This window comes from Lytechinus variegatus, chromosome 15 (assembly GCF_018143015.1).
Source record: "Lytechinus variegatus isolate NC3 chromosome 15, Lvar_3.0, whole genome shotgun sequence".
Lineage (NCBI taxonomy): Eukaryota > Metazoa > Echinodermata > Echinoidea > Temnopleuroida > Toxopneustidae > Lytechinus > Lytechinus variegatus.
This window is the reverse complement of record NC_054754.1, coordinates 21,834,154-21,848,107: the sequence shown is the minus strand read 5'-3', so window position 1 is coordinate 21,848,107 and position 13,954 is coordinate 21,834,154. Positions and strand designations below refer to the sequence as shown.

Here is a 13,954-nt window from a genome sequence, read left to right as displayed (position 1 = left end):
TTACACCCCACTATTTTCTGATTCGTGCCGACCAATACAAGTCAAGACTCTTGGCATTTACCTTTGATAAGAAGGGATTTTGTTGTAAAATTCCAAAATTGTAATCTCGGGTTAACCTCCAAATCACACAATAAAGTTGATGCGATGGGACAGTTTCGATTCCTGTGAGATTCCGATCATATCAATATCGAACACGAAGAATCTTCATTGGTGTCCATTCATAATCATTATTGTGTTGAATATGATAACAATACAATCATTTTTCATTCAAGATTCAAGAAGTTTATTTAATTTCCATGACAAATATAAATCAAATACAGACACAAATCAAATTATGAGGACAAGATCAATTTTACCTCGGCATATATAAAGGCTTGTTTAAAATAGTATCAAGCCTCGTGAATGGAAATGAGGGGATCCACAATAGCATTGCTTGTGCGTGGGTCCCCTATAGCGAGTTGAAGAAATAATTTCTATTAACCAATTGAGAAAGAGCTAAGTATTAACAGGTAATGAAAAGTGGAAATACATTCGATTGTACAAATGTACAAATATACAATATTATGAAATGGGAAAGTAAAATGTGATAAATATAATAGGAAAAATATCTAAATATCATGGATTATTAGGTGTGGGGATATATTCTGTTTATCATTGATCCTTTTCTCTGTAATGTTTGTGTAATATTTGACCGTAAATGTATACAGGTAGCTACAGAATTTTATTTTGTATTCATAAACTTAACTAATATTGAATCTTTTGATCCAATAATAAAGGCCGGCATGACTTGGCATTACAAATTGTTATTGATGTTTTCAGATTTTTAAATTGGTGGAAAATTGAGGATGAAACTTAATTTGCTTTCATCGTGACGTATGTGTAATTATATTTTTAAATATAGTAATTTTTAGATAAAGTTCATTATCCTAAGGGAAGCTGGGCTCAAACTTCAAATCTAGATTCAGAACAATCTTGTTTCCTCATACATTTTAAGAGAATAGTTTTAAAAAAATTCCACATTTTAGCAAGTCAGTTATGATTTAGATATTTAGCTTTTCCTAATTTTCTTTGAATTATTTTATTTTAATTTCATTTTGCACACCATATAACCCTCAGATTTCTTACTTGTCTTTCTGTAGCTTTCACATGCCACTCCTGATTCCGAGTTTCAGATCATTCCCTTTCACTTCCTCTCCCCTTTTTCTCACCCATCTCTCCCTCTTCCCTTCTCTTATCCCTTTCCGAGTCTAACAGGTAACCCGATATATTTATCTCCATTTTTATAATCTTATATGACACTGTATGAGATTTGTTTGTATATGAGTTTATGTTACTTTGATTTTAGTTGTAACTAAGATATCAATTATATGAACTCATCAAACCTTTTAATGTAAGTACATAGTACGCGAGTGTCGCTTAAAGGCATGTATGAAACTAATTTATAACAAATCCGTCAATTTGCAATTACCGCCTTGAGATAAAAAGAAATTATGAGATACATTGAATAAAAGAATAGAGAGAAACGGGAATGAAAAGTACGAAAGTCGAAATGAGTTGAGAAAGAGAGAGGGGGAGAGATATAGATAGAGAAATACAATTTTATTATTTTGCTATTTCCTGTCCTTTTGCTTGCTGACAAACAGTTGTTAGATTATTACAATTTCAGAAGAAGGAGGAAGAGGAGGGGAAAAGACGCAGAAGACGAAGCAAAAGAAGAATTGAAAAAGAGGAAAGAAGACTAGAAGGGGAAGACGAAGTAAACCGTCATGAATATCTATAAGATCCTTTCACTACCACCGTCATTATCTCCAGTTTAATCCCATCATCATCATTAGTGTCATCCCAACATCATTTTCATCACAACCATTCTTATCTCTGTTATCTTTAATGATCTACATTTTTCATCTCAATCATCTTGAGCATCATTATTGTAATCATCATCACCATCACCACCTCATCATCATCACCACCTTCATCATCATCACCTTAGCAATCATCATCACTTTCACTATCATCATCATCATCGTCATTACCGCAATCATCATCACCATCATCATCATCTTCAAAACCATCATCATCACCACCCTCATCATCATCATCTTAGCAATCATCATCACTTTCACCATCGTCATCATCATCATCATCATGCACATTTCTGTTTGTCAGCCACGATTGAAGCTCGACTGATATACAAACAATATAAACGACAGCTGTCAGGACATTCAGCATTATAATACAACATAATATTTCTTCACAATTTCACATGAAATACAAATATAATTGAATTAATAACAACTTTATGTTTATTGATCACTAACTGTAAACATCATTTCATTGTTATCATTTCAGTCATTGTTATAAAATACTATTTCATTTCAGGCATTGTTATATAATATCAGTCGCGACAGCACAATGAGGGATAATAAACATGTTCCCACCAAATTAAGACAAAATCAATTTCACTTCATTTTCGTTTTCTTTATTTCCACAAGAAGAACAAAATAATTATAGTATCTATCAAAAGTAATTATTCAAAACTCCACTTTGATTTGCATAAGAAATGTAACAATTCAATACACATACCAAAGTAGTTGAATAATTATGAATAGTTATGTTTTGACAACTGTATTGGGAAGGAATACTGACCCCTCCCCCTCACAAATCATGTGAATCAAAATCATATCAATAATTGGTATCACATCAGCATGATCAGTCGAACACCGGCGAAAATCTTCGGGGGGGGGGGGTAAATTATAGTTTACCCCATCCCATTGAATCCTTATTTATATCATAATGAATTGGTATTATCTACATCATACCCCTTCTTAGATAGCGATCATACCCCTCCCCTGCTTCTCCTTAATCTAAGAATTCTGGCACCGGTCTTTATCTTTCCAAACCAAACATAAACATGAGCAAATTAGAAACATAATCATGTTTATGACAACTGTATTGGGGAGGAAAACTGACCCCTTCCCCCCTCACAAATCATGTGAATCAGAATCATATCAATTGGTATCACATCAATCGAACACCGGCGAAGATCCGTGGGGGGTAAATTTTAATTTACCCCATCCCATCGACTCCTTATTGGGGACCTTTATAAGTCACCATGGATAGTGAAAGTAAAAGACATTTTGGATAGATGTGGGATGTCTAACCTGTGGAGTGCTGAGAATATGGTCTTGGACGTTAAGTGGGTTAAGTCAACTGTGAATCTCAGATTGGAGGATATTGCCAAACATGAATGGAATACTGAAATTAATAGAAATCGTTTATGCATGAATTATAGTATATTTAAACAAGATTTTAGTTTTGAGAACTATTTAGTGAAATTAGATTTTGCAGATAGGATTGAACTCTGTAAATATTGTTGTGGAAATCATAGATTGCCTGTTGCTAATGGTCGTTACTTGCCTAATCAAGGTTTGCAATCTTGTACTTTATGTGACTCGCAAGAGCCGGGTGACGAGCTTCATTTTGTGTTAAATTGTCCTGCTTTTAAAAATGAAAGGAAAGCTTTAGAGGGTATTATTCTGTAAACCAAATGTGATTAAAGTACACAAGCTGTTTCATATGAGAAATACAAAATACTTGAAAATTTTGTCAAGGTTTTGTAAATTCATTATGTCAAAATTTTAATATCATCTTAGATGTAGTTGCTGTCTTGCTTACTTTCTCGTATTAGGGCATGATTTCAGATTTTGTTGGATTGCGCCCACACATGCTCAGTGGGGTATGTGTCTTTGTACCGGTTTCCAAATACTCTCTGGCATGTCTGGGGTGGGGTGGTTAATTTGTGTCCGTTTCTATTATTGATCTTGTATTATTTGTTATCATCATGTTTGATTTTTTTCTTTCCTTTTATTTATTTATTGTTATGCTTATTATGATCCGTGGTCACTGCTCTAGCAGTCCCAGAGAACCTAGTCTCCTTTCATCAGATCTATTGTATTACCATTTGCCCCTACAACCCCTCTCCCAACTAAAGAATGTGATCACGATCACTCCTCTGGTAATTCAATAGAACCTTGTCTCCCTTCATCGGATCGCAGAGGTCCCTGTGGAAAATGAGAAATGAGAAAAATATTTAAGGTAAATAATAAGATTCATACAATACAAGTGAAAACATATTTCCTTACCATGTGTATAATTTGACATGAAATATCAATGAAATGACTAATAGAGGAACAAATATCTACTAATTTTTCCAAAAAAGAAATCTCGAAAATTGAGGTTTATAACATTCTCTGGACATAATGTCACATGCACACCCATAAACATGGATTTGTATTTCTCTACGCTAACGTTTGCTAAAATTGGCTCCCCCATCCCCCAAAACACACACACCACAGAGAAGAAGACAGGGGGGGGGGGCAAATAGAAAAATAAGCGCTGTATACTTACAATTTCAGACATTATATCGTCATCCTGTGTGTCAAACCCCGAAGTTTCGGGAGCAGTGTCTAGTCCCGCTCCGGTGTTTCTTTCGTCCTGAGGCTGTACACCCACGTTCAAGACCTCCTTTTCTTCCTTTAAAAGTGTGGGGGAATTACAAAATAAATGATGAGATGGAGAGAAATCTATATTATAGTGAGAAAATGTCAGAATTTACTTTATTTTCCTTTTCCCGTTTTATGGCACGCCTATACGAAAAGGTGAAATGAGAAAAGTGATAGCATTTATGAATAGGGTCTATATTGAGTTGATCACTTCTGACAGCTTTATTTTATTTTCACTTTTTTGCTGATAAATGCAAAGCTGGTATATAACCTATTACATAGGGAACATGTTACTTCGAAATTAATCAGGCACAGTGGCTGACCTTTAGCATGTTCAGACGACAGAGGACTCTTGGGTATTTTGTTTTTCGAATTGGTAGAACGGGGTTTCGAACTCACAACTTTACGATCTTCTAACCACTAGACCACACGACCCGTCAATGTCGTGACAAAATTTAGCACCAAGAGGATTTATACTTATTAAGGTTTGCATACGAGGAGTGAATGACTTAAAATGAATATGGAATTGAAAATTCGATAAGTTTATTGTGTGCAGTACTTGTCTGATTAGTTGAGTTGGTCAAAGTCTTAGAACGGCACATAGAGGGCAGCATTCACATTTATCAATTTTGTACTTCAAGTTTTACTTGCATCCGTAGCTTTATTCATATTGCTTGATTTGCTCAAATTTGCATCATTATACTGTATGAAATCATTTATTTAAACAATATTTTGAAAAATATCACAGTGAATTTTACCGTTTTTATTGATCTACTCACCTTGATTTTCAACACGATTTCTACTTCATTTTCATCAATGGAGCAGGAGAATTTGGTCTGGCGAGTTGAATAAATTTCAAGACGTAAACCTTGGAGATTGATTGATATCTAACAAAATAAAAACAAAGAAAAGATTTTTTTTTAAATATAAAAAAAATCTGATGAAATACAAACTGTGAATTTATAGTGAATTCCTGCAAACAAGCCTTAGAATACCCCTCTTCAAGTCTGAATTTTCTAAGTTTTCAGCTCGCGCTTCGCGCTTACAATATTTGATTAGTGAGATACCTATGGTACTCATGATTACAACGACTACAAGTGCTTCATGTGTTTATACCAATTCTAACAAAACCAACAAGCGCTTGGCAATCACATTAGATGACTATGGTGAGAGATGCATACTTTTAATTGATTCCTAAAATATAGTCCGTAAAATGTCCCTGTTTCTGGTCTATACAAAAATTTCATCTCGCGCTTCGCGCTCGTATTGTTTGTTGAAGCGAGACAAGTACGTATCATGATTACAAAACTTTGCTTTTAATGTCCCTTTTAGGTCTGGATATAAAAGATTTTCAGCTCGCGCTTCGCGCTCGCATTATTTGATCAGTGATATACATATCTGTTTAATGGCACTGTCCTTAAAATTAGGTCAGTATACCTGGCAACTGAGTGCACTTTGCTAAGTAACTCGATTTTTTTGCTGATGCCCCCCCCCCCCATGCCGCGACCCACGGTACGCCAAAGTAGACCATAATCTCACATGAAAGCAAAAGTTAATGAACATTATTTTTAGTGAATTACTACAAAATTAGATTTAAGTTATTGAAAATATCTCCAAATTAGTATTCCCAAAAGGACTTTTGACAACTAAACAATTCTATCGGGTGGACCAATATCAATATCACGTACTCTCTTATTCTATGTTTTATAAACTTCCTATTTTCTTACCTTATTTTCAGCGTTGTCTCTGTCACTGGGGTATGTTTCACGATGCTGAGTTGCCATGTCTTTTGATACTCGTTCTAGAAACCAAATATATATTGCAAAACATACACTTAAAATGACTTGTTATGATAGGGTAAGCTGGGTGCAACTGTTATTCTAGTCGTATTAAACTATTTTCTAATCGTATTTTACTAGAAAAGGGTTATTTCTGACTAGAATATGTGTCAAAATGTGACTATGAGTGATTGCCATATCAGTTGCACCCATCTGACTAATGGTTTAGTCAATTTGACTGATTTGTTCTAAGAGTGATGAGTTGACATTTCTATGCATGAAATGGAGAAAAAAATCACTTTTCCTTCCTTCTTTATTCTAAGGCGCCAAAAAAATACATTATTAAACATCAAATACCTCGTAAAAATACTTTTCTGTCGTATAATTATGATCTGTCATTTATAACAAATTTATTCTCTTTCTTCTCACTTAGCTTAATTTCTAGTAAACGGGTCTTTTTTAGTTATGAGCCCTCTGACCAGTGCAATATTGTTATACCAGTCTGATTTTTTTTTTCTCGTCGATTTGTCTCTCCTCTAATCTTTCCTAATTTTCATTAAAAAAAAGATAAACCTAACAAATTCCATCGATATCCCGTGATATGATTTTTCTCTTTTGCCGAATCAGGGGCCAAGGAAGCGGGGGGTTTTAGCCCCCCCCCCCACTTTTTTTTCCAAAACTGTGTACAAAAACGTAAAAATGACCATAGGATTGTGATTTTTTGCATGGTCAGCCCCCCCCCCTTGAAAACCGTTCCGCGGCCCCTGCTACATCGTATGGCGTTTGATTTTTCTTTGTTTAGAGGGTTATATGCGATGATCAAAGTCCAAAGCACAAGCGGAAGAAATTATGATATACATATACAACTGTAAAACACAGCTCTATAATACATACTGTATATACATGTATAATAATCATTACGGGCGCATTTCCACTGCAAGCAAATTGTTGATATTATGATGTACAATTTCCTCATTTATTGGAGTCATCATACATCGGAATAAAGTCAATATGACTGAAGGTAATATGATGTGTTTTGTTTTAGTAGATATTTTATAGAATATTATCAAACGATTTTGCCTTAATCTATCTGGCTATGTTGATAATAAAATGGTTACATTCAGTCGTCTTTCCCGTACAATCTCACTGTGATTTGCATGGTAATGATTTACATTGCACTGTATTATGTCTAAACTGATTACATAGACCAAGCGAACAAACGTGAATTCATGGGCTTGACTGACTGAATGAAGGGCAAGAAATTATTTTGTAATCCCCCCCCCCTCAAAACAAAAATTACAATAATAATTCTAATCATAATTTATATAGTTTAAAGGAAATTGTTCATTACGTTATTGAAGAAAACCTCACTAGTCGCATACACCCAGCAGGTTATAGCAGTGGTGTATTGAGTAACACATTTTTGGGGGGAGGGGGGGGGGCAAGACATGACGTATTAGGCAAAATATCTCTCACCCTAACAAATAAAAACCTACAATTTTGAGAGAGCGAAGCGGGAGAAAAAAACACTTTTTAATACAAAAATCAAAGTTTGTGATAGATTTTGAGATAAGAATACAGAAGATGGCCCCCTTTTGGTTCCATTCCTTTCGATTTCTTCTTTTCCCCCTTATTCGTGTTTTTTCGGGGGGGGGGGGTCCAAGGCCCGACGCCGCTCATAATGAACGCAAGTCGGTTATGCTAAACACTTGTTTAAATTATCTAAAAGACTACAAAGAGTGTTGTATAAGACTTAAACAAGGTTTTATTTTTACTCTGTAGACCAAGGGCATTCCTTTTCATACATATATTGGGACAAACGGAAATAAATTCATGCACGACCAGCAAGTTTATAATTAGCAGACCATTATTCGATTATAACTATATTGTTTTTTTTTTATTGAGTGGAGGTTTTTATGTGAGAGTGGTGCGTATAAGAAGCAGACCACCGTTCTTACACTTAAATTACTATTCCAATGCATAGAACATTTCTCTTCGCGAAAAATAAAATGATCACAATGATTACCGTTCAAAAACTTTTATTTTTTCGTTGCCTCTTCGTTCCAAAGAGCGTCGCCATTTTTTGCATGTATGTGAATTCGGTTCGCACGCACGCATCGAAGTCCGTATTCGATCCACAGACAGACAATATCATAGAGATGTGATAAAATATATGACTATAATGGAAGGTGGGTGGGCTACATCTTTTTTTTAATGTATTTATTATATAATCAAACAAATTTTAATATTTATGATTCACTCCTAAAATGCATACTCGCACTAAGCGCGCCAGAGTTGGTCGGTCAGCAGTGTACATTGTTACTTTACAGAGGCCATCGTTGTCAGCAAAGTCTCAAACAGTTTGCAAAGTTCCAAAGACCGTCTTTTTCACGATTAGTCAGTCTCAATGCCCCTTATTATTGTTTTTATTTGCCCGCAACGTATACCTTCCAATTCTGGGTCCAAGCCCCCGGCCTGGCTACCCTCTCTATATATTATGACTCGTGACCCTTCGCTGAATTATGACTAGTGATTACTCTTTTTATTACCATGACTCCTGATCATTAGGACTATAGCATCTGGACTCCCAGGATAGATAGAGTCCCAAAGTATTTTTTTCATCCATTTTCTGTCCGAAGCGCACAACCGAAGGAGTGAAGCAAACGAATCCATTTACCCTATTTTCTTTTGAACTCTCTCTCTCTTTTGCAATCCCTTTTACCCTTTCTTCCTATCTGCATGCTCTTTTCATTATTTTCCATAAAAGTTTTCTTCTTTTGACATTAGAATTAAAGAGTTGACATTAAAGTAGTTTTTAACCAATATTTTGTTATGAAAACAAAACAAGAAAGTTCGATTTTCACTGTAGATATTTTGCACCAGCTACCCCTCTCCCCATCCCACGTATGAGAAAACAAAAATCGTGAAGTTGCCGTGACCAAGTGGTTATATCGCCTGACAAAACATAAAACATTCAGGATTCGAATCCTTGTCATTGCACCTACATGCACTTCTCTTCTATTATACAAGAAAAAAGACCCCAAAAGTTTAGTGTACATATTATTGACACATAAAACTGGTGCACGAAATTTTTAGATAAGAAACATATACAACATTTTATATTTCGCTTAATCTTTTTATTCTAACATGTCTACATGGTCTAAGCGGTGAATTTTTATTACCCCTAGCACAGCTACTATTAGCACGGCCGCTCGAGCGTTCAAGGAATTTCTACCTACCTGGCACCCTTTTACTACACTTGGGTGGAGAGAGACAAATGCAGATAAACGCCTTGCCAAAGGACGAGAGTACCGCGGCTTGATTCGAACCCGGACCTTTTGGTTCAAAGTCCAGAGACTTATCCACAACACCCTTTTGCGGGGTTTTTAATATTGTCAAATTTTTAATGATCGATTACAATCATATGAATAATCAATAAACCGTTGGTTGATTTATATTGTAACATGGACAATGGCTTGCATAATTAAAAATGAACGAATTTAATGAATACTATTATGAAACGAAATACTATTCTTCAAGCACTCTCTTGAATCTATTGGAAAAATACATAAGAGGATAAAAAAAAATCAATTTTCTCTATAAATAATTAACCTTTGAAAATGCCTCATTATATCTTCATATTCAATAGTGCGCGGATGTTCAAATCGGTGAAAAAGAAACTATAAATCTGATAATGAATTAATTTATAAAGAGATAATTTTATGTGAATCTCTCTAAAATTTACAGGCCTACGTCCTTATTTCGCACGTATAAATATCTTTTAACAAATAAAATTTCAGGATTATGATTAAGTTTTCTATATAATTTTTTCTGATCTCTCTGAGTTAGATTCTTCAACAACTTTCTTTTTTTTATTCATAGGCGTACGGCAAAATGAAATTGACTATTCAACAAATATTAATTCGACAAAAGAGCAATATTTCCTTGACAACTGGCAACCATGAAAGTATCTATGACATATATTCAAAACCAAAAAATAAAAGGTTTTGAGTGATCGGTGTCATTTGAATGTCAGCACAAATTAATTATGAAGAGAAACGATTATGAAAGAAAGCGTTAATTATCGCAATTATTTCGTAATTAGGATCATGATTATACCATAATTAAAATGCAAATTTTCTAAAATATTTCAAAAATGCACCACTGAAAGAAACAGTTTACAATTATTTTCTAGTTTCATATGAAATTTGAAAATCAGAAAATTAGAGCCCTTGCATATTTAGGCAACTAATGCTTATTGCTAAAATTTCTTTGGTGAAATTATATCCCGCATTTGTGATTAAAAAAATAACTAAAGTAAGGCCTACTTACTTTTTTGGAAAGTTGAAGATGAGTCGTTCCGTACCAAGATGGACTGTGAAATAGATGTGAGAAGATAAATTGTAAAAAAAGGTTAAAAAACTACATGAAGCTCACTCCCAGCGCAAAGCAAAATGAAGTATTTACGCTTGTAATTTACCAAAAGATTGGCAGAGGACACGTGTGACCGATCGGTAATATTGTTAGGTGATCACAGTGCGGCAAGTTTATTCGCACTCCTGCTGATAGTTAACGAAGAACCACTGTAGTATATATAGCAGACCCAAAGATATATGCAGCTTGTGCTGGTTAATACTGTTATGACAAAGTAAATCGATAAAATAAGGAAAAATGATGTTTGTTTGGAATAGTTTCCCTTTTCAACTTTATGTTTTTATTAACGCACGTTATTGACTAAAGTTTGATTTGAATTACCATTATATCCAGCCAAATATAACGATGTAATTCAGGAGACTTGCATTTAATTTCAGTTTATTTTATAATCGATCTATGACATAAAAATCCAACCCCAGACAAGAAGAATGATGAAAATCATGGGGGGGGGGGTGGTGCTCGGGAAGATGGGTGCCTTATCTTAAACGAGATAGATATTAAAAATGTTATTGATTACTCCTTATCTAACCTCAACAGGGTCTTCAAATGAGACTAGTCGTACGTTTTGTTGTTCTCATCCGTGTTATAAATGAATGCACACTTACAATACTGAACACATTCAGTTTCATTTTTTTTCAGTTTTTTATTTTTTCTCATTTCCAACAAAACAGTCGACAAAATCCATCATAAATACAGTTATAAAAATTGAAATGTAATAAAGAAACATGTAACACAATATACATACACTGTATATATATTCATCTAAATTATACATTTGAAACTTAATATGGATTATGGAATATTTGTGGCTGAAAATAACATGCTGGAAATGGAGAGGTCCACTGTGAAGATGTGCTTGTAAATCGTGGACCCCTCAAAACAAATTATTCATTAATATTAGATTACATATTAATTAAAATGATAGTGGCCAAAAGAGAGAATAAAAATGTGAAAAACAATAACATGATGCATGAAATGAGTAATGTACGAATAATAACAATGGGAGAAGATGAGAAGAACATACCGCATGTGGACTAAAATAAGAAAATTTAAAAATGTATAACGAGTATGAAGCAAACGCGCAAAGAAAACGAATCAAAGTGTATATGCCTTGTTGAAAAGTGGTGACGAGTTCTTCGGATACCAACAATAATAACAATGACATGAATAATAGAGATAATAATAATGTTGATGGTATTGATATTCACAATAATAGCAATCATGATAATAGTGATAATATTAAGAAAAGGGCAAACTAAGTACAACAGGGAGAGCTAGGTTTTATACGTAACCAATAAAATGTCTTAAGTTTTCTTTTGAAGACTGCGAGTGAAGGGGAGTTTTTCAAATCTATACGCAAAGTATTCCAAAATTTAGGACCTTCAAAAATGAATGTATTTTGTGCTGAAAGTGTTTTTAGTAAAGGTAAATGAAATTCTTCAGACTGTCTTGTGGGATATTTATGAAGTTTGATTCTTTATAAACATGTCATGAAAAACTAAGGGAGGGCACCAAAATTGAATTTATACATAAATTCTCCAAGATGAAACAAGAAGAGATCGTTTACTTTGAGAATATTATGTTCAAGGAAAAATGGATCTGAGTGGGCACGAACGGAGCATTGCAGATTATACGAATTACTTTTTTTTGTAACAATATTATAATTTTTTCTAACAGAGTTTGATGGGTTTTTCCCCAAAGCAAAAGCCCATAATTTAAGTAGGGTAAAACAAGAGAATAGTAAAGAATAAGCAAAGATCGTTGAGGAAGATGTGATTTTAGTCTGTTAATGATACCAATATTTCGAGAGATTGTTTTGCAAATATTTTCAATATGTAACTTCCAGGAGAGCTTTCTATCAACCAAAACACCTAAAAATTTTGTATGAGAAACCTGCTTAAGTGGGGTATTGTCAAACATAATTTGAGTCGGTAATGAAGCTAAGGACTTACTGAATAATATGTAATTCGTCTTCAAAAGATTTAATGACAGTTTATTGGTTCTTATCCATTCTAAAACATTTCGCAACTCAGCATTGACGACATCAACAAGAACATTTGGATCTCTGTGTGAAAAAACAAGTTAGTATCATCTGCAAATAATATGAATGACAGTATATTGGACGATTTATGAAAATCATTTATATAAAGAATAAACAACAAAGGGCCTAAAAGACTCCCTTGTGGAACACCACAAGTAATATTTCTAAAATCAGATTCTTGCTCATTTAAATAAACAAATTGTTTTCTGTTCGAGAGGTAACTCCTGATCCACTCCAAGGCCCTTCCACGGACACCGATATGATTGAGTTTATAAAGTAAAATGTCATGATTTATCGTATCAAACACCTTGGAGAAGTCCAGGAATATACCAACTGTGTGAGAAGAAGAGTCAGTTAAATGGGCAACCTTTTCTACAAAAGTCATTAAAGCATGAACAGTACTATGTTTCTCCCTATTAAAAACCAAATTGGAAGTTTGAAAAGATATTATTTTTCTTTAAGAAAGTTATCATTCGAGTGAACACTATTTTTTCTAAAAATTTTGGAAAAAGAAGACAGTAACGAGATTGGCCGATAGTTACCTACTTCAAGTGTGTCATCCTTCTGAAATAATGGTATGATTTTAGCAAGTTTCATAGAATTTGGAAATTCACCAATTTTCTTTTTAAATTTTATTCCATTCTTAGGACAAACGCATGGATTCAATAGCTTATCTCTAGGTTTGGCTTATTGTATTCACTGTAAGCAGATCGACAAGCATGATAATTTATGCAAAACCAAGGTTAAGAAAAAAAATCGATTTATGCTTGTTTCTCGACCAGAAATACCGTTTAGTTTTATCATCTGATATACATGATATATAATGAGGAAGTGAATCACAACCGTAGAGATGTATATATCTAAATGATCACAACAGAAATATTATGGCACGATGCAAGTATGCTGGGTGCGGCCTTGCAGGGTACACGATTGTCTATGATTGGCTAGACATGTCACGTGACGTCTATAACCAATCAAAATCTGGTCTGGATGGAATTCCCCGTAATATTGTGTCACTACCATTTGTAACCTCTCTGAATGGATATATATATATAGGATATGACGAATCACATTTTCAGCCAATCATCATCGTCTGACAGCATAACTGTAATGACGTATTGACACCCCCCCCCCCCCCATGCAGAGCTGCTGCTCGCGCAGTGCGCATTGTAGTGCTTTACCATTTCAACGTGTCGCTT

At 34.3% G+C, this 13,954-nt stretch overlaps 1 protein-coding gene across 1 annotated transcript; it reads right to left on the bottom strand.

Moving 5' to 3' along the window:
- Nucleotides 1-4,004: 4,004 nt before the first annotated feature.
- On the bottom strand, nt 4,005-10,686 carry LOC121429082. The gene is made up of 5 exons (XM_041625986.1): nt 10,613-10,686; nt 6,230-6,303; nt 5,282-5,389; nt 4,408-4,533; nt 4,005-4,061 (listed from the first exon to the last, which is right to left on the bottom strand). Exons 2-5 carry the CDS (start codon nt 6,284-6,286, stop codon nt 4,005-4,007), a joined length of 348 nt encoding a protein of 115 aa, XP_041481920.1. The 5' UTR covers nt 6,287-6,303; nt 10,613-10,686.
- Between the last annotated feature and the right edge of the window lie 3,268 nt (nt 10,687-13,954).

Bases quoted from the DNA above. Each gene is read 5' to 3' on its own strand.
- LOC121429082 (XM_041625986.1), bottom strand. From the start codon at position 6,286: ATGGCAACTCAGCATCGTGAAACATACCCCAGTGACAGAGACAACGCT. The intron at 5,390-6,229 runs GTAAGAAAATAG...TTATTTTGTTAG, and splicing joins GAGACAACGCTGAAAATAAG to ATATCAATCAATCTCCAAGG. The intron at 4,534-5,281 runs GTGAGTAGATCA...ACACTTTTAAAG, and splicing joins AAATCGTGTTGAAAATCAAG to GAAGAAAAGGAGGTCTTGAA.